Below are 19,535 nucleotides of genomic sequence, written 5' to 3' on the forward strand. Positions count from 1 at the left end.
ACTAAGACCTTTAAAGAAGGCTTATTTATATAGGTCTTAGTATACGTAGACGATATCCTACTTTTTAGTAAGGATATGTCTATTATTAATTCTTTTAAAGAATTAATAAGGTCTAGGTTTACTATTAAGGACCTAGGACCTATTTCCTATTATTTAGGAATTTAAGTCAGCCGGGATAGGTCTAAAAAGACTATATCTTTATTATAGGAAGGCTATCTTTCTAAAGTCTTAGAGACTTTCTCTCTAAGCTCTATTACGCCTTCTAAGACTCCTTATTTATATAAGGAGCTTCCTAGACCACCCGCGGACTATTAGGCTAGTAAAGACCTTATTAAAGAGTATAGATCTTTAATAGGCTCTCTTCTATATGCTATAGTCTATACTAGGCCTAATATAGCTTATATACTAGCTTCTTTAAGCTAGTATTTAAGCTGCCCTCTAGTAGAGCACCTTAGAGCTACTAAAAGAGTCTTATCCTATCTAAAAGGAACTAAAGATTATACTATTACCTATAAGGGTACTAGTTTTAATCTAGAATTCTACTCCGACTCTAACTTAGGGAATGAGCTTAATAGACATTCTCTAGCAGCTTATATTATTTACTCTACTAATAGGCCTATAGCCTAGAAGGCTAGTAGACTAACCTATATCTCTATTTCTACTATAGAGCTAGAATATATAGGTTATAGTATACTAGCTAAGGTTATCCTTTATATTAAAGGATTTTTAGAAGAGTTAGGTTATAAAGACCTTATACCTACTCCTATAGTCCTTAAAGGGGATAACATACCGGCTATAGCTACTACGGAAGATGCTACTAAAAAGTCTAAGAATATAGATATAAGGTATTACTTCTTAAGGCAGCTAGTTAAGGAAAATCTTATAAGATTCTCCTATATCTCTACTAAAGAGATGCCTATAGACGCCTTAACTAAGGTACTTACTAAGGCTCTCTTTACTAAATTCCTCTCTATTACCCTGCGTAATAAGTTAGGGGGAGTATTAGAGGCCTAAGAATAAGTCTAGACTATTCTAGACTCTTCTAGACCTCTTCTATTACTAAGAACTTATTCCTACGGGTTCTTTTAGATTCTAGCCCTTATTCTAGATTGTCTTATTACTAAGGCCTAGAATCTTCTAGTCTAGATTAATTAGAAATCGTCTTCTATTAATAGAAGAACCTATTACGAATTACCTAGAGATAGAACTCTCTAGAATCTATAGGTTCTTCTATATAAACACCCTTAGGTAGCCTACTAGTTAGTCCTTTAAGGAAGTTCTCTTATAGTAAAGAATCTACTACATTCTCTACTATAAACTATCTACTATACGGTATATAATAAAGATATTACTTATCTTTATAGAATACTACTAACATTTTTACTCCCTATTACCAGTTAAGCTTAATATATAAGTATAAGAGAAAGGTCTTTTTTACGCGATATAATTTTAGGTTAAAGAAGCTTTTAGGTATATTCTACTAGAAGAAGCTAATAACTATTAATCTAAGATTACTCCTCTTATAAAGGAATAAACCTAGGATATTACTATTTACGTAAAGATATAAATTAAGACTCTTAAATAAGTTATCCTTAACTTAGTAGAAAGGATTTTAAGTTATTAAACTTTATTACGCGAAGATACTCTTAAGTTAATAAGTTTATAGTATTTAGAAGAGAATAGATCCTAGAAGAAGAAGAAATATATACTAAGAGTACCTAACCTACCTAAATTAACGAATAGCTAAAACCCTACGTACGAGTATTAGTAGCTCCTTATAAATAATAAAATTTATAGTAATAAGGACTACTTTAAAAGAGGTACTACTATAGATACTAAGGAAGCTATTATAAGTTACATCCTCTCTAGGATATAGGGTAAGGTAGTATAGTATTTAGTACTATTTCTTTATATCTATATAAAGATAGATAATCTAGTCCTTAATACTAACTTATATTACTAGCTTAAGTAAGTATTTAAGAATTCGTACTAGTAAAAGGATATAAAGAAGAAGCTAAAGGACCTTTATTATAAAATTTCTATAGATCTTTAGAAGTTCTAGTTAGAGTTTATATACCTAGCTTTAGAAGCTAACCTTCTATACGAATAATAGAAAGAGGATTTTTACTCTTTATTAGATCCCCTACTATAAACTTATTTAGTAGGAATTAAATAAGACGACTCTATTTCATTTAAAGAATACCTTTAAAAGGCGTACCCTATTATATAAAGTATAATTAAGTACTAATATAGTTAAAATATATCTTTATCGTCCTAGGAAGACTATATAAAGAAATAATAATAGGAATAAGTAGGTAAATCTACTCTTTTAATAGGTAGAAGTTTAAGAGAATAGCCTTTTTTAAGGTTATTATAGAGATCTACTTCTTACGTAATAACGGAAAATCTAATATATAAAGGAAAAGTGGAACTCTAAGATAATATTAGACCCTACTATTAATACGGAAAGTTTAGATACCTTATCTAATAGTACCTAGAAACTAAAGTAAAGATAGTTAATACTATAATAGAAGAAGAAGGAGAAGAGCATATAATATTAGAACTATACTCTTCTTTATTAGAAAATAATAAGTCTTAGGGGAAGTCTCCTCCCTAAGATATAAGCTTAGAGCTCTATAAATTACTAATTTATAGGTAAACGTTTATAACCTTATTAGAGGATACCCGTTTACTATATAAACTATAATTATAGCTAGTAGTCGCGCTATACCTATTTATGCCCTAGTTAATACTAGTATAAATAGATCTAGCTTTATCTATCCTTAACTTCTTCTATAACTTAGGGAATTAGGGATTAAGAAAAGAAAGATTACTAGTAGGAACCTTAAAGTCTCTAGGTTTAACTAACGCATAAATAAGTAACTTAATTTTATTTATTAATTATAATTCCGTTTCTAATATTAGCTAGTTATAATATACGCCTTTATACTAGATATTAGGCGCTATAATATTATTCTAGGCCGCTAGTTCCTTATATATTATTATGTTCTTCTAGATTACCGTAACTAATAACTTATTTAGTTAGATCCTCTAGACTAAATTTCTTTTTTAAATCTTTTAAATATTCTAAAATTATCTATATAAAGTAAAGTTTTATAGATAAACCGATTAATTTCTTTAATATATATCTCTAATAATATTAAAGTTAATAATTAAGAAACCTTTTTTACTTCTCTTATAGAAATTAACCTACCTATAAAAATACTAATAGAAGTAGTAGATCTTTATTCTATTATACTAGACGATATTAACGAAGCTAATAAAGATAAAGCTTTTAATAAATACCTTAACGATTATTTACCCTCTAAGTATAAGAACTACTACGACGTCTTTTTAAAATAAGAGTCTAACTAGCTACTACCTTCTTATACGGAAGTTAATTATTAAATTTCTCTTACGTATAAGGATTCTCCGCGCCTACTAATAAGTCCCCTCTATAGAATATCTCTAGAATAGCTTACTATAGTAAAGGAATACGTCTAAGAGAATTTAAAGAAAGGATTTATTACTAAGAGTTACATACCCTACGCCTCTCTAGTATTAGTAGTAAAAAAACCCGGAGGTAGTTAGTAAATTTATATTAACTACTAACGGTTAAACGATTAGATAAAGAAGGACTTATATCCTTTACCTCTTATCTTAGAACTCTTATAGAGAGTAGGTAAAGGAAAGGTCTATACTAAACTAGATATTTAATAAGCTTTCTATTAAATCCGACTTTAAGAATAGTCTAAAGAATATATAACCTTCCGTACGAGATATAGACTATTTAAATACCGCGTTTTACCTTTTAGGCTAAGTAATAGACCTACTACTTTTTAACGTTTTATTAACTAAGTTCTCTTTAACTATTTAGATGATTTCGTTATTACTTTTATAGATAATATTCTTATCGTTTCTAAAAACCCGTATAATTATACTTAACACGTTATTAAAGTTCTATAATAATTACGTAAAGTAGGACTATAAGCTAATATAAAAAAGAGTAAGTTTTTAACTACTTATATAAAATTCTTAGGATATATTATCTCTACTAAGGGTATATTAATAGACCTATAAAAAATTAAACCTATTTATACCTAGTAATTACCTACGACCCTCTAATCTCTTTAGTCTTTCTTAGGATTCTATAACTTCTATTAGAGATTCCTTCCTAACTATAGATAAATTAGCCGGCTACTAGAAAAACTATATTTAAAAGTAAAATAGTAATAACTTAGGCTAGTTAAGGAAGAATCTTTTAGAAACCTTAAGAAACTAATATATAGTAAATTACTATTAGTAAACTATAATCTAACTTTAGATACTTATATGGAAATAGACGTAAGTAATAGAGTAGTTACGGGAGTTCTATTATAATATTAAGAAAATTACGAATAGAAACTAGTATTCTTTTATTCTAAGGTAATATTAGACGCTAAACTCTACTACGGAATACCTAATAAAGAACTCCTAGCTATTATATAAGGACTAGAGGAATAGAGATCTATGCTTATAGGCCTTTATAAACCTTTTCTTATAATTATAGACTATTAAGTATTAGAATACTTTACTTCTAAGCGCTAATTATCCGTATAATAAGTAAGATAGGCCGAGTAACTTACTAAGTACTAAGTCTAGTTTACCTACTAACTAGGAAAGGAAAACATTATTATAGATATTCTTATAAGAAAGTAAGAGTAACTTAAGACTTAAAAAGAGAAAGTAAAGGCTATATAAGAGTAGTATCTTATTCCTACTTCCTAGGTAGTCCTACTTATAATAATAGAGCTAGAAGTTTCTCTACTAATAATTTTCCTTAATAAACTTCTCTACGTAAATAGAGAAAACCTAGATCTTAAACTATAGAGAGAAATAGCCCGTCTTTAACTAGAAAACGAATTATATTAGAAGCTATAGGATAGATTACTTCTTTACTACGGCGTATTAGTTATTCCTAACTAGGATAACCTTTACGTAAGAACGATTAAAGTAATATATACTACTTATATTACTACCTATCCTAGAATTAATAAAATACGAAAGCTATTACGGTAATACTATTACTAGCCTAGCTAGACTCGTATAATTAAGAGATATAGCCGAAACTACTATATTTACTACTAGAACTATAAATTTACTAATAAGATATCTAGCCTTCTATATCCTCTACTAATTCCTAACCGTCTCTAGTAATACCTAGCTATAGATTTTAAAGAGATACTATAAGACTAAAAGGAATTTAATTATATCCTTATTATTATAGACTAGTTATCCTAAAGAACTTTTAGTTTACCTTATACGAAGAAAATTAACGCTAAAGGAGTATCTTAACTTTTTTACGATTATATCTACTAAATTTTCGGAAATCCTAAAAGTATACTATTAGATTAAGGTCCTTAGTTTATTTTAGCCTTCGCGTAGGAGCTATATAAGTTAACTAGTATTAAATAACACTTTAATTTAGCCTATTACTCTTAGATAAATAGAGTTACTAAGATAGTAAATTAGGTCCTTATATACTAACTACGACCCTTTATTAATTACTACTAAAACGACTAGTCTAATCTTCTACTATTAATAGATTTAGCTTAGGCTACCCTCCTATATAAGGCTATAGGTCTTATACTAGTAGAAGTAGACCTTAGCTTTATACTATATATATATTATAACTAGACTACTTATACGATAAAAACTACTTTACCTAAAGGTAGAATATAGTCTATAGCTTAGTCTCTCTAAAAAAGAAGATAAGAAGCCTATAAGTACGCCTATAAATTAATTTACTAATCGTAAGAAAAGAACTACTAATAAGCTAATAAATACTATTATATACCTAACTTTAATATTAGAGACTTTATTTATATTAAGAAGACTAGCTAGATAACGGACCGGCTAAATCTAAAATTAGACGCTCCTAACGTAGGACTATTTAAGATTACTAGAATAAAAGGATATTCGTACGAATTAGATCTTCTAAAAAACATAAAGGTTATAAACCTTTTCTATACTAATCGCCTATATAAAGTAGCTATAGACCTATTACTATAATAGAGATATACTAAGCTAGAACCTAAGGTTATTAATAACTAGTAAGAATAGGAAGTTAACTTTATCCGCGTAAGTAAGGTTACTTATAGAACTTTAAAGTACTAGGGTTAATAGGTAGAATATAATTAAGATAATAAGTAGTATATAGTAAGTTCTTTTATTAGGGCCCCCTAAAAAGTAGAGGACTTCTATACTACTAATCCTTCTACCCCTAGACTACTAAAGAACCTAGAAAAGTAGAAAAGAGCCTTCCTCTAATAAGAATTATAGGAAGAAACGTAATTAGATAACTAACCTACCTATACTCTAGTAAAGAGAATCCTTTAATACTATAGTAAATAACCCTTATCTATATAAACTAAATTATTCTTATCTATTCTATTTCTCTATTTTAATTTTATTTCTTATCTTTTATACCCTTACTCCTCTTCCTCCTCTTTAGTAGGAATTAGAGCCGACTTCTTAAGTTTAGGCCTTATTATACCTTTAATAGAGCCCTAGAGAAAGTTATTAACCTAGTTATCTATTACGTAGTAAAGAGTAAGGTACTCTCTAGGCTATATCTTATCCTTACGCCTTTTATATTAATTAGGAGGACGAGTACTAGTAAGGTTACTTATAGTATAGTTAAGGTTACTAGTACCCTAGACGTAGTTCGTATAATAACCCTATAAGAAACCTAGTAACTTATAGTAACTATAGAAGACGTAAGTAGAGAGATTATCCTAGTACTTAGTATAACTAGTAGCTTAATTAATACCTACGTATTAGATTAAGTAAGTATTACGTAAAGAACTACGAGATTCCGTAGATATAATGTTAAAATGATTCTTAGAAACTAGGATAATAGTACGATAAGCTAAGTTACTAAGGCCTAATATACGTCTTACGCGTTAGCTAGTTTCGTTACTACTAAGGGATTTCTATAACGAGTTAGCTATCGCGTAAGGATAAGTAAGTAGTAATATATACCTTAGCGAGTTTTTTAAAGGCCTTATATAGGATAAAGACTATAATCTTATTAGAAGTATCTACCTCTAAGTCCTAATCTAAAGGTTCTACTAGTAATTCTATAGGTAAAGTAGCTAGACGAATAATACTACTATTATTACTTTTATATAAAGGTATACTTAGTAGTATACTAATGTAACGGCTACTAGAACGCGTACGCGAAGGTAAAGTAGGTAAATTAGCTTACGTAACGTTCGCGCGAGGATTTATAGGTAGAATAGTAACGTATACTAGCTCTTAGAAGCTAGGTACTATATCTAGACTAGTTAGCTTTACTTTACCTTTTTAAAACTCTAGATATATAAACGATTAGCTAATTACGCGTAACGCCTTATATAATAGTTCTAAGTTACCTTAGTATCCTCTTAAGGTATTATATTACCTTTAGGGCGCTTAGAGTAATAAAGTTAATTAGATACTATCGTATAATAATTAGTTAAGCGTTTTTAGACCTACTATAAACGGGAGGACTTACTATTATTACTAGAGCTAGTTACTTAAGTAAGAGTAATAGGAAGATATAATAATAGAAGTAAGGTCTATTATTATTATTAAGGTAGTAGTAAAGAAGGTTAGTTAAACTATAAACCTAATAATAAGATATACCTAGTAGTCCTATACTTTACGCCCTTACTAAAATAACGCCGGTTAGTTATCTATATAAGTACCTAATAAGCTAACTTAGGCTTTCTATTAGGAGGGGAATATCGTAATAGCTATTAGATACTAGTAATATAAGTATATATTAGATACTAGTAACGTAAGTATATTATAACTACGCCCTTACGCGATTACTTAATAAGCTAAAGCTAATTATAACCGAGCTATATAAACTAGCTAAGCCGTATAAGCTAGTAGTACTAATAGATAATAAATATAACTAAGGATATATAGCCTACTTAACGGCTAATAAAACTTTATATAGTAATAAGAAGATTAATTTCTTATCTATTTTAATAACGTAACTAAAGTAGTAATTTACGTAGTAAAGAGAGAGTTTAGTTCTTATTTTACTTCTTATATAAATATATATAGAAGATAGAAGAGTATATAGTATCTTCTATATTTATAATAATTAAGAAGACTTTACTTAACTTTATCTTTTAGCTACTTAACTTTAATTAAGTTCTTTTTAATTTTATATACGTCCGACTAAGTAGATAGCCTCTAGGTAAAAGTCTATATATTAGCCGCTTAACGATTTATAATAGGAATAGTATAATACTATAACTAAGGTAGGGCCTAGAAAACTCTAACTAGAACCTAAAAGAGGCTATACTAGGACCTAAAGAGGGCTATATATATTAGTAAGGATATATAAACGCCCTAAGAGATAAAACCTTATAAACTAAGGTTTTATCTAATATCTATACTAAATATATTATTATTATTTATACTTAATTTAACTCTCTATAGTACTAAATCTTACATTTATCTATAAGGTAGTAGGGCTAATACTACTATACTAACTAACCTAAAAAGGTATAGTAAGTAAGATAGTAGCTATCTTACTTAGTTAGTCTATATATTAGGGTAGTAGTATAATAAGTAGTTAGCTAGTTAGATTTAATAATTTATTTATTATTACTAAGATTATAATAGGTTATAAGCCTAGGTAATTTAGTACTACTACTTACCTAATTTAAGTTCTCTCTTAAGATTTACTTATTCTTAACTTTTCTTAGCTTACTTTCTACTCTATTAAATAATTATTTTACTATAATACTATATCTTTAGATAAAGAGTACTCTAAGATAACTATTCTAAGTAAGAATATATTATTCTTATCCTAGAGGACTAGTCTATAGGCTAGGTTAGCTAAAGATAAGATAATAGGATTTTATTATAATAGCTAATAAGCTATTATACTACTACTCTAGTATATAGACTAACTAAGTAAGATAGCTATTATCTTACTTACTATACCTTTCTAGGTTAGCTAGTATAGTAGTATTAGTCCTACTACCTTATATAAGCCTAATAAGCCTAGTTATATAGCTAGGCTATATACTAGTAATATAAGTATACTATAACTATACCTTTATATAATTACTAGATAAACTAAAACTTATAATAGCTAAGCTATATAAACTAGCTAAGCTATATAAGCTAGCTAGGCTAATAGATAATATATACTACTAAGGCTATATAGCTAGCCTAGTAGCTAAATATTATACTACTACTCTAATATATAGACTAACTAAGTAAGATAGCTACTATCTTACTTACTATACCTTTTTAGATTAGTTAGTATAGTAGTATTAGCCCTACTACCTTATAGCTATACTACTATTATAGCTAAGTTTAAGCTTATATATATACTAGCTATAGTTAGTTAGATTAAGGAGTAATAGTTACTTACTAGCTAGTCTTATAATAACTTCTCTTACTTCTTACCTATTAATTATTAGTAATTAGTATAATCTACTCTACTTAGTAGTATAATATATACCTAGACTAGATAATTAGTAGTAATTAGCTATTTTAAGGGTATTAAATAAGAGGATAAAAGTAAGAGAAAGGTTAGCTTTATAGACCTTATAGAAGATAAATAAGAATCTTAGAAGGCTCTTTCTTAGTATTAATAAGGTATTTCCTATTTTAGCTAGACTTTAGCCTTATTTTAAGGTATTTTTATATCTCTTAGACTTTAGAATTATTCTATTCTAGGAGTATAAATTATACTAAGATAAGTCTACTATATATACTTAATATAATATCTTTAATATCTCTTAAGATATAGTAGTAGTAATATTAGTAGGAATCTATTAAATATATTTATAATTACCTTATTCTAGTTATATAAGTTATAGAGGATAAGATAATATCTTCCCCTTATTACATGACCGATTATGTATACGGACGTACCTACCCATCCGTGATTCTATCTCTCTTCCATCTCGATCGCCTTAGACCTAACACCTGCTCCCACATCACATCGCGCTACATTGCTAATCATTGGCTCGTGCCAGTTCCTGCTATGATAGCGCAATCACGAAGACCACAGCCGTCGCCGGCCGCGTGAGGCGTTAATGGTGTTTCCCATCGATCCACTGCCCACCGCAGCCAAACCAACGCAGGACGGCGACATGCAATCCACATACAAGTCATCCAAGGCCTTCCAATGCCTACCCCGCTGACATGGCCCTGATTCGTCCTAAGTCGCACTAAGATGAGCGCTTCGCTCATCGCTTTGAGTTTGCCGGAACCAGCGCGTGTCGAAACTGGAGCCCACATTCTGCCGGTCCCCACAACACCCTTCTGAACGAGCGCGGTGACGCACATCGATCGAGACGGGTCCTTGGTGGACATCGCGAAAAGGGACATGGCTTGTGGACAACAAGAAAAGCTGGCAGAGCAAACGTGACTGAGTACAGGAGGCTGGGGGGACAAACGCACGATACCCGGGCCGGGATGGGATGGGAAGTTCACAAGCGCTCGCCCTCAGGTACGCACGTCATTTACGCATTGCGTTCCTTGTGTGCTTGCCTTTCATGTCGGCGTCTTGCTTTGCGCTTGCTGACTGCTTGATCGGGACAGCATGAGTTGAGGAACAGTGCGCGTCGTCATCCTCATCCTCCCTCCATCGCTACGGCACTCTCCTACCGGGCCCATTCCCGCGCTCGCGATTTCGTTAGCGGATCTTCTGGGCTCCAGCCCGTCCGCGTCTTCTTTATCTCTTGCAAGCCCAAGCGGCAGCAGCCGGCGATGCACGAGCATTGCGGACGTTGACGGCGAGACGGTTACAACTACTTGGGCCGGGTCGGGATGCATCATCATACATGGGGGGAGGGCGCCAGCTTGCGGCTTGCTGCCCGTCAGGTGTGAGAACTGCTGGCTGGATGGCCAGGACTCTTGCTGGGTGGGCTCTGGGCTTTGGATCCCCAAGCCATAACAGCCGCAGGAAGAGAAACGAAGGGTGTCGCCACAAAGGCCATGCACGTGTTGGGGCGCGATGGACGAGGCGCGAAGCTCCCAAGGAAACTCGGTACTGCGACAGATTTCCGCATAGGCATTCAGCTTCCACCAAAGGCCGCTGTCTTTTGTCGTCTACTCGCTCTCAAACAGCACGACGGCTATTCGAGAAGACTTCCATTGTCCAGCAAGCCAAGTCAGCACAGCAGCACCGGGTTTCCTGCGGATTCCAGGCCATGCAAGGCGCTTTGTCTTCGAGCTCACTCACGTTGATAGACGCCACATCGCATCGTTCATAAACTCAATCAAGCCTGGCGCATCCCCAGTTCGGTCATCCTCTCTCCATCCCTTCTCTTTCTTGGATTTGAATTCCGGATCTGTCGCGTACTTGGCCTCTTGGCGTCTTGTCCCCTCGGCGTCTTGTCTCCACCGAAAACAACTGCCCAGTCTCGCCAAGTCGTCGTGCAAGTCCCTTGTTGTTCGCCCTTCGCCTTTGTTTACTTGTCGCCTTCCGTGAGCAGGCCCTCTTTGGCTTCCTCTAACCATGGTCGATTCTTCGAGGGATTCCCTCTCCCCGCTATCCTCCCCGCTACCACCTCTACCACCATCGCCTCCACTCCCATCATCGCCACAGCTGCTATTACTACTACCACCACCACCACCATCACGCCGTGCGTCGTGGCCTCTGAGTGCAACGGAGCAGCTCTCGCTTGCAATGACCCCGCCACGATACGATCTCCGGCCGCGTGCACATCGCGAGGACGACCTCCAAACCCCCCAACGCCGCCATCCTCGCGAAACTCCCTCGACCGCGCAACCGGAATCGCAACCTCGGCAGCCTCTCCAGCGTCCGCTGCCTCCGCCGCCTCCGCCGCCGCCGTCAACACGCGTGGCGCAAACGCGCTTCCTCAGCAACTGCCTCTTCAACGCGACTATTTTCGTGGCCGGTATGTTTGCCGGCTGCCACCTCATGGTGTCTGCCCTGCTACGGCAGCAGCAACAGCAACGCAGATGACGACAAACAACATTTCGATTCGCATGCGGGATGGACTTAGGCGACAAACGGGGAGGGAGGGGGACATATGTCCAGCCATGGGCAAAGAGGCGCTGAGTGAGGCGGTGGTCGCTGTCCGTCAGTCATGGTGCAGAGCATAAATTTCCATCCACTCGCTCCGTGGGCTTGTAAGAGCTGCTGTGTGCAGACGGATTGACAGGTTTCGCAGAAGCTGATGCGGCCCTGTCTGCTAGCGTCTGTTTGGGTTTTGCCGGCGTGAATTGTGGGATTCTGAGTCTTCTTTGCTTTTTTTGTCCTTGTTTTGATCTTGGCAAGGGTCGCATTCTTTTCTTGTTCTTGTTTTGATCTTGGCAGGTGTCGCATTCTTTTCTTGTCCTTTCCCGGCACGGTATACCAATGGAGCAGAGAGAATGTTTGTGACGTCAATTACCTCTGTACCTAGCTGAAGCCTTTCCTTTTCTTTGTTGCTTCCTTTTCTTTTCACAGATTAATCTTGATGACGACAACGATAGCGCCCAAGTGCCGCTGTCGAATTCGCCTTTGCGCGCTGAGAATGAGGCCCCTTTCTCCTGGTCCATGTGTCGCAACAACGACAACGACAACAACAATCAGACCGAGGGAAAGGCAATTGAAATTGAAAGCTCTCCTTAAGAAACGCAACCCTAAATGTGAGTCCAGGGCGGGGCGGCTCTCACGATGGAGTGTGGAGATGGTGTGGAGAACGAGGACACCGCTAGCTAACCGTGTCAGGCAGTTTGATGGCTCCCGTCTGCCTCGACGACGCGCCGCACCACCCACTCACTCACTCCCTCGCCCACCTACTCAAATCGAGGGCTGTCCTCGAACTACTCGGGTGGAATGCGGTGGAAAGGCATATGAGCAAGCGGGAGCCAAGTCCAGCAGCTTCTTTGCACCACCACCGACGGAAACCCTTCAACAGCGTTCCACCACCAACCGGAAGGGCGATGATTGCTTGCTTGCTTATTCCACGGCCTTGATGCTTCTCGGAAAGGCCGGCTTGGCCGGCGGGCCTTGTTCACCTCTGATGCCTTCACCTCTGGTGCCTTGACCTCTAGTGCCTTCACCTCTGGTGCTTTACGCATCAACACAACACCCGCAGCCACTAATACATCTCCTCCCCCAATCTTCCTTTGGCTTGCACCACCCTACCCTCTTAATCCTCAATCGCTCACTCGGTTTTTTTTCGTTGCCGTCACCAGGAAGCCCAGTAGAGGACGCACGCACGCCCACCTATGCCGCCGCCGCCGCCCACTACACCTGCTACATGTAAACGTCACCGAAACAATAACCACCACCCCCGGCTCTACTTTTTCGAGCGACACGACCAAGAGAATCCGACCACTCACGGCCGCAGCCGCCGCCGTCGCCGCCGCGTGTCGGCCAAGGCGGCGACGCCCGAGGTTAAAAAGCAGTCAATCGAATGGTACCGCGAGCGGCATGACTTTTCGCCGCCACATGACGGCTTCTCGGATGACGACGAGGTAGAAGGAGGAGAGCCACAAGAGGAGAATGGGGAGAATGAGGGGGAGGAGGGTGCAGCGGAAAGCATGGCGGTGGTGTTGGCACAACAAACGGTGGACGAGGACGAGGATGACTTCGAGAAAGAAGACGCGGCGGCCCTGGTCGCAACAACAACAACAACAACAACGGTAGCACAAACGAGTGGCCGCAACCGGCTCACGCCAACCACAGTGGCCCTGCTGGTGCTCGTGCTGGCTTTTGGCCTGATGCTGCTGCGGTGCTGGATGACGGCGAAGTTTGACGGCGACTGCTACGACTACGACTGCGACTCCAGCAAGACGTACGGATGGTGGGACAAGAGGGGCATTTGACGTTGATGGCCGAGGGATACACATGGATGCTGTACGGACCAGGTACGTACATGAGGTGCTGCAGCAACACAAGCAAAGAAATTAACATGGGTAGCATACATGGCGTAACAACAACCTGAGGACTGGCTCCTCACAACCTGCCTGATGTCCTCACAGCCCCATCTTACCCAAAGCCCTCATCACCTTCGCCATGCCTTGGGCCCGCGGACCGACCACCTCCCGCAGGACCTGCGTCACATCAGCGGCGGCTGGCATGGTGGCGGTGCTGCTGCCGCTGCAGCTGTCAATGATGCTCTCATCATCGTCGGAGTCATCTTCGTCGGGCTCGCTGCTCCTCCACTTCCGCTGAGCCATGCGTGCAACGGCGGGGGCGAGCTCGGAGTATTCGTACGGCAGCGGCGGCGCGGTTCCAACATCTCCCAGACTCTTGCTGCTTTTTTTCTTCTTCTCCTTCTTGATATTCTCCTTCGTCTTGTACTTCTTCGTCTCTATCCCCATCTCCTCCTTTCCCTGTCAGCCAGTCAGTCAATCAATCTGCCTGCCTGCTGTGTAGATACCACTGCGACTCAGTGGACACTCACACTACATGTGCTCGAGGCAAAGAAGTGCGCAGTGCACCTTTCGCAATCCGGCCGCGCCGCGTTGCCGCACTGCCTGCTGCCGTCGACGATGAGCGCCTGACACTGTCGTCTTTCCGTCATCATTGTGCTACTGCCTCCCATTGTGTGTGCTTTGCCGCTCTGTTCGGGTGGTGGATATGAAGGGATGGGTGGATGGATCGAGGGGCGGCAACGGTGCGTCGGTGTGTATGTTCCCGACCACACCGGCTTTGTGTGGATTGGAATGGGGACGAACAGACTGACAAGAGGCAATCATCAGTAATATACTTCTTTGCTTCGCTCTGGCCGGACATACCTGTGTGTGTGGCGCTATGCACCGTGTCTCGGAGGTCCGACATGACGAGGACGGACGGTGATTCAAGTCGTAGTTGTCGCTCCTCCGATGGCATTGCTGCGTGCGCGGCGCGAATGGAAAGACGGGAGTCAAACCAACAAGCAATACCGAATCAGGATTGCGACTCCATAGGTACCCTATCCAATGCCGCCTTTCGCGTTCCATCTCCGCTGCAGTACACTACAGTGAGCATTGCTTTGTTTGTTTGTTTGCCAACAGACAGAAATGAATTCATTCCATTCCGTCAACAAACACAAGTGCAATCTAATCTACAGGGACTCATCCAGGATCTCGGATTCTTTGCGTCGCTGCTGCTCCTCCGGCCAAACAGCCTCGCACATGGAAATGTTGAAGCCCTTGGTCTCCCACCACGGCTTCTCATGGCCACGTAAAGCGTCCACACAGCCGCCAAGCGCGCCAGTCCGCTCCATCATGTGCTCAAGCACCCGCTGTCTGCGCAGCGAACGCTCCAAACCCGGTCCCGCCTGACTGCGAAAGCCGTCTTGCCGTCCTCTTGCTCCTTCTGCCAGCCGCAACTTCTCGGCCATCCGCTCGACCACCATCCTGCATCGCCAAAACAGAGAACGGCGCTTCTCCCGCAGGTCGCGTAGCGCCACTTCCCATGGCACCTGTTCGCGCTCCATGCAATGCCTGACGTGCACATACTCTTGTACTGTGAGGTCGAAGCCCGGGTCGCTCGGATCGACGCCATCGACAGGCTTTTCGCTTGCAACGTCATACGCCTCGAGCGCGTACCATTCGGCTGGCGATCTGTCGGTCAGGCGGTTGAGCCAGGCGCTCTTCTGGGCGGCAGTCATGCAGCCAAAGATGGCGTCGTTGTAGGCCTGGTTGAGGACTTGGTTGACAACAGTCAGCTGCTGGTCGGACAGGGCGAGCAGCGTGCGGAGACCGCCGATTGATTCTTTGGTGGGCGGGGATGCCCGGTCGGGGTGCCAGAGAGCGTTGAGCGCCCGGTATGAGCGCTTGATGCGGAGAAGACAGACGATGGATTCTTCCTCAGTGGGAAGCACTGGGTCGGCCCATTCAGCCGAGGCGTCCGAGGCGTTGAAGATTTTCCAAGCCGGGTACAAGGGCGTGCCGGCTTTGTTGTTGGATTCTTCGCGGCCGTGGAACCGTGGGATGTAATTGATCCAGGAAAAGTTCTGCCCGGCGGGAATCAGCGGGCACGCCGGGCATGGTGGAGGTGGTTGCTGGAAGTTGACGCGACTGAGTCGGTCAAAGGAGACAAAGGTTGCGAGGGAGACAGTAAGAAAGAGCAGGATCTGGCCCAGCAAGATCAAAATGGTCGGTCGTTCGTTTTGTTCGGGCGCCGCAATTTGTCGGTTGCGCCCACGGGACTGACGGCGCCTTGCAAGCCCGCGCTCCATGTTGATGAGGACGACGATGATACGAGGATGCAGGAGGACAAGGCCAGAGGATGAAGGGAGGAGCGAGGGACAAACAACTTAAGTCACAAAGGGAACCGACGCCAAGAGCGGAAGAGGCAAAGACGCAGTCGGAAGGACGGAGGCCCCGAATGTTGATTGATTGGACAAAGACAGCCTGGTGGTGAGCACACAGCGGGAACCAGCGCGCTGGAGGCTTGGGATTGGGACACGATGTCGGCACCCACGCCTCATTTGGAATTGCAAAGAAATTGAGGGAGCAGGCTTGGTACCCAGCGAGCAAACAGCGGTGGATTTGAGACATTGGACCTGGTGCTGGTGAGCAAGCGGCGGGATCTCGCTTTCCACCTGGACCGGTCGGTGAGCAAACGGCTGCTACCATCGACAGTCCCAATCCAATTCCCACGCGCGTTCGTCATCCTCTTGTATTCATCGCCAAGGCATGGCTTCAGCAATGGTGCCTGCCATGGTCAAGTCCTCGATGGCCTCTGTGATTGACGTTTCAAGGGTCTGGAAGGACCTCAGCTGGCGAGTACCGCAACGATTGGGCAACCAAGAAGAACCAAGCGTGACTAACGGTAGACAGGTCCACGATAGCCCCCGTATTGGTGGCCGTGTTGGCCACTGCCCTGCTCTGTAGCCTGCTCTCCCGCACGTACATTTTCATCACCCAGACCCAGCAACAACAGCAGCAGCAAGACCAGCAGCTACACCAGGCCCCGAGGCCCTCGAATCGGGAACGCGCTGAGGGATTCGCGGCGGACCATCGGGCCAGACGAGAAAGACCTCGAGGCGGTGTGCAGCAGAGCGGGTGGTATCAAGTGCTGCTGGTCTTGGTGGGGATATTGTTGGGCACTGGTGCGTGGGCAGTGACGATGGCGGTAGGCGCAAGAATGCAAGCCCACCCGGTCAAGACGCGTCCGTTCGGCGGCACGGAGCCCGTGTGCATCAACGACGGAGTGAGCATGGCGTGGAGGGCGGTTACGGAGCTGCAACTCGTGACGGACCGGGCGCTGGTCGACTACGTGGAGCTTGTCGGGCGGCAGCAAGAGGCTGAAGAAGAGAGGGACATGGAGTGCGTCCCAAAGGCGAGGGAGACGCTGAAAGAGCTGCGACAAGGACAGGAGTCGATGATCAGGGAGGGCCAAGCACTGGGCAGGGCGGTGATGCAGTTGCGGGAACTGAGCGGGCCGCGGGCGAGGGAGATGGTGGAGCAGGTGAGCGCATGCGGTTGCGATGTTTCGTGGTGTTGACATTTCTTTCATGGCAGATCGAGACGCTAGCCGAAAGCGTCATGGCCGGACACTGCTGGACCGAGGCCGACTGGGCCGATTTCGGCCTCGGCATCCCGCGCCAAGTCTCGTTTACGGGCGCGGCCCGGACCGACTCGGAGATGCTCCGTTCCCGGTGCCGGCGCCACCTCGAGCCGGTCCTCAACATCGCCCGCAACCACATCAACACGACCTTCTACACCACCAACGTTGCCAGACACCATGCCGTCACCTTCCAGAATCACTTGGACCGCATTTACGACTCCATCTACGATGCGCGTTCCCGTCTCGAGCTCCGCTCCGCCGACCTTAGCCACGCCGCTGCGTACGAGGCATACACATACGCGTACTGGGAGCACCGCGCTCTCTCCTTCTGGCGGCGCACTCAACCACGACACGCCGCCGATGCACTGAGAGATACCGACTCGCTCTACGCCTGGTTCGATGCCCACTACTACCGGCCTGTTGCTGACCTGGCCGGTACAGTCTGGGCTTCCTCTGACACTACCATTCGCGCACTCGACGCGTACCTCGTCCAGCTCCGGACGCACCACTTGGCCATTACCGGCGGCGCCTCCCTTGGCACCAGCCACCCCCCCTCCCAAGAGGCCGTCTTTCTTGTCGACAACGCCTGTGTGCAGCTACTCGGTGTGCTGCTTGGCCCGCCCGGCACTTGTCATGCCCGCTGATGGACGGTACACAATGTGGAGCAGGGCTGGTACAACAAGGCGTGGCTCAATGGAAGCGTGCTTGACCGAAAAAGGTCTTCGTTTGTCGGGATTGTTTTTGCGTCCAATCAATCAAATTAGTCCTTCTGCTTGGAACCTGTGCGCCAGCTTCCTCATGGTTTTGCTGATTTTGTTGCAGTCGACAACCGGCCACCGCACACCTTTGGCATCAAAACGCCCATTTGCTTCCACATGCGCTGCCCAACGTCGAGCCCATTCTGATTGACTGCACAAAACCCGAGAGTGCTTGCGTTGCGCAATCATGGAAATCATGTCGCGTATAAGAACCATCACTGGCTGCTCCCGAAGACTTCTTCGGAAAGCCACCAACCAACGCCATGTCCCGTTTGGATTTGGCCTCGATTGATGTCTTCAACTACCTGGGTATCGACCCTACCGCGCCCTTCCCTTCCGCTCCAGAAATGCGCCGACTCCTGCGGTCGCTGAAGCTGCTGTTACATCCTGACAAGATTGCCAGCAACCAGGATGCCGAGCGTGCGCAGAAAGAGCTGGGACTTGATTACGCGACGCTGGACGCCATCATGTCCCAACTCGGCCTCAACAACCACACAACAGCCACGGGTTATGTGGCAAGGCTACAAGCGCTGCGCCAACCCCAGTGGGTATCAACATGGAACCCTCACGGCTTCGGGAACGGCCCTCTTTTTGAGCCTTTGCCGTCGTGGAGCCGTCGATTCGCCTTCTCTCAGACGATCCCGCAGTCCGGGTCTGCCATCGACCTGGCATCCTTTCCGCCTCCCGGAATCCAAGGTGCGCCTCGCTTCGATGGAGCCGACGCAATGCCTGCCATTGCCGCCGAAGAGGTGACCGACGCGCTCGTGCGCATGGGCAACGCCGTGTTTGTTAGGCGTAGTGGTGCAGCAGCAGCCTGCGTCGCCGTGGCGCGCCTGCGCTACAACGGCCTACCGTCCTGCATCTCCGTGGTCAGCATCGATTCCAACACCACGTCATCCCTTGAATGTCACATCTGGCAGCATCGCAAGCGCATCGCCGCGGTGCAGTTCCGCAGCTTGGTCGTCGCGGCAAACCTCGGTCCTGGCTGCATGTTTGCAGGCATGAGCCAGGTGTGGCTTCTCGGCGTCTTCTCCCGCGTCCCATGCCTGGTCCTTGAGCTTTACGTCAAAAAGTTTCTGCGGCATTTGGCAGAATGAAGCCTTTTTAGCAAACACAGTGAGTATGTCTTCCCGTCTAATTCCAGTGAGACACGCTCATCAAATATTGCATAGATCGTGATCTCGGTAGCTGCAATGACCTAAAGAAATCTCTTCCTTGGAACCCTCCTCACGAGTGATCATGATGATGATGTACTT

General features: G+C 42.7%; 5 protein-coding genes across 5 annotated transcripts; 3 read left to right on the plus strand and 2 right to left on the minus strand.

Moving 5' to 3' along the window:
* Positions 1-11,042: 11,042 nt before the first annotated feature.
* Positions 11,043-12,219, minus strand: IWZ02DRAFT_157010 (uncharacterized protein). The gene has a single exon (XM_066762012.1). It carries the CDS (start codon positions 11,947-11,949, stop codon positions 11,242-11,244), a length of 708 nt encoding a protein of 235 aa, XP_066617697.1. The 5' UTR covers positions 11,950-12,219; the 3' UTR covers positions 11,043-11,241.
* Positions 12,220-13,118: 899 nt separating this feature from the next.
* Positions 13,119-13,946, plus strand: IWZ02DRAFT_157023 (uncharacterized protein). Its single transcript, XM_066762013.1, has 2 exons — positions 13,119-13,887; positions 13,940-13,946. Exon 1 carries the CDS (start codon positions 13,246-13,248, stop codon positions 13,843-13,845), a length of 600 nt encoding a protein of 199 aa, XP_066617698.1. The 5' UTR covers positions 13,119-13,245; the 3' UTR covers positions 13,846-13,887; positions 13,940-13,946.
* A 1,122-nt stretch (positions 13,947-15,068) lies between these two features.
* Positions 15,069-16,187, minus strand: IWZ02DRAFT_437738 (uncharacterized protein; the record flags this gene model as incomplete). Its single annotated transcript, XM_066766655.1, has 1 exon — positions 15,069-16,187. The coding sequence occupies one exon, from the start codon at positions 16,185-16,187 to the stop codon at positions 15,069-15,071; it is 1,119 nt and encodes a 372-aa protein (XP_066617699.1).
* A 460-nt stretch (positions 16,188-16,647) lies between these two features.
* On the plus strand, positions 16,648-18,353 carry IWZ02DRAFT_513161 (uncharacterized protein; the record flags this gene model as incomplete). Its single annotated transcript, XM_066770574.1, is given in 3 exon segments — positions 16,648-16,783; positions 16,803-17,422; positions 17,476-18,353. 3 exon segments carry the CDS (start codon positions 16,648-16,650, stop codon positions 18,163-18,165), a joined length of 1,446 nt encoding a protein of 481 aa, XP_066617700.1. The 3' UTR covers positions 18,166-18,353.
* A 53-nt stretch (positions 18,354-18,406) lies between these two features.
* Positions 18,407-19,530, plus strand: IWZ02DRAFT_157046 (uncharacterized protein). Its single transcript, XM_066762014.1, has 2 exons — positions 18,407-19,395; positions 19,452-19,530. Exon 1 carries the CDS (start codon positions 18,543-18,545, stop codon positions 19,374-19,376), a length of 834 nt encoding a protein of 277 aa, XP_066617701.1. The 5' UTR covers positions 18,407-18,542; the 3' UTR covers positions 19,377-19,395; positions 19,452-19,530.
* Positions 19,531-19,535: the final 5 nt, after the last annotated feature.

Source organism: Phyllosticta citriasiana (assembly GCF_038021145.1).
Source record: "Phyllosticta citriasiana strain CBS 120426 chromosome Unknown IWZ02scaffold_22, whole genome shotgun sequence".
Taxonomy (NCBI): Eukaryota; Fungi; Ascomycota; class Dothideomycetes; order Botryosphaeriales; family Phyllostictaceae; genus Phyllosticta; species Phyllosticta citriasiana.

Coding starts and splice junctions, on each gene's coding strand:
- IWZ02DRAFT_157010 (XM_066762012.1), bottom strand. CDS start 11,949: ATGAGGTGGCAGCCGGCAAACATACCGGCCACGAAAATAGTCGCGTTG.
- IWZ02DRAFT_157023 (XM_066762013.1), top strand. CDS start 13,246: ATGCCGCCGCCGCCGCCCACTACACCTGCTACATGTAAACGTCACCGA.
- IWZ02DRAFT_157046 (XM_066762014.1), top strand. CDS start 18,543: ATGTCCCGTTTGGATTTGGCCTCGATTGATGTCTTCAACTACCTGGGT.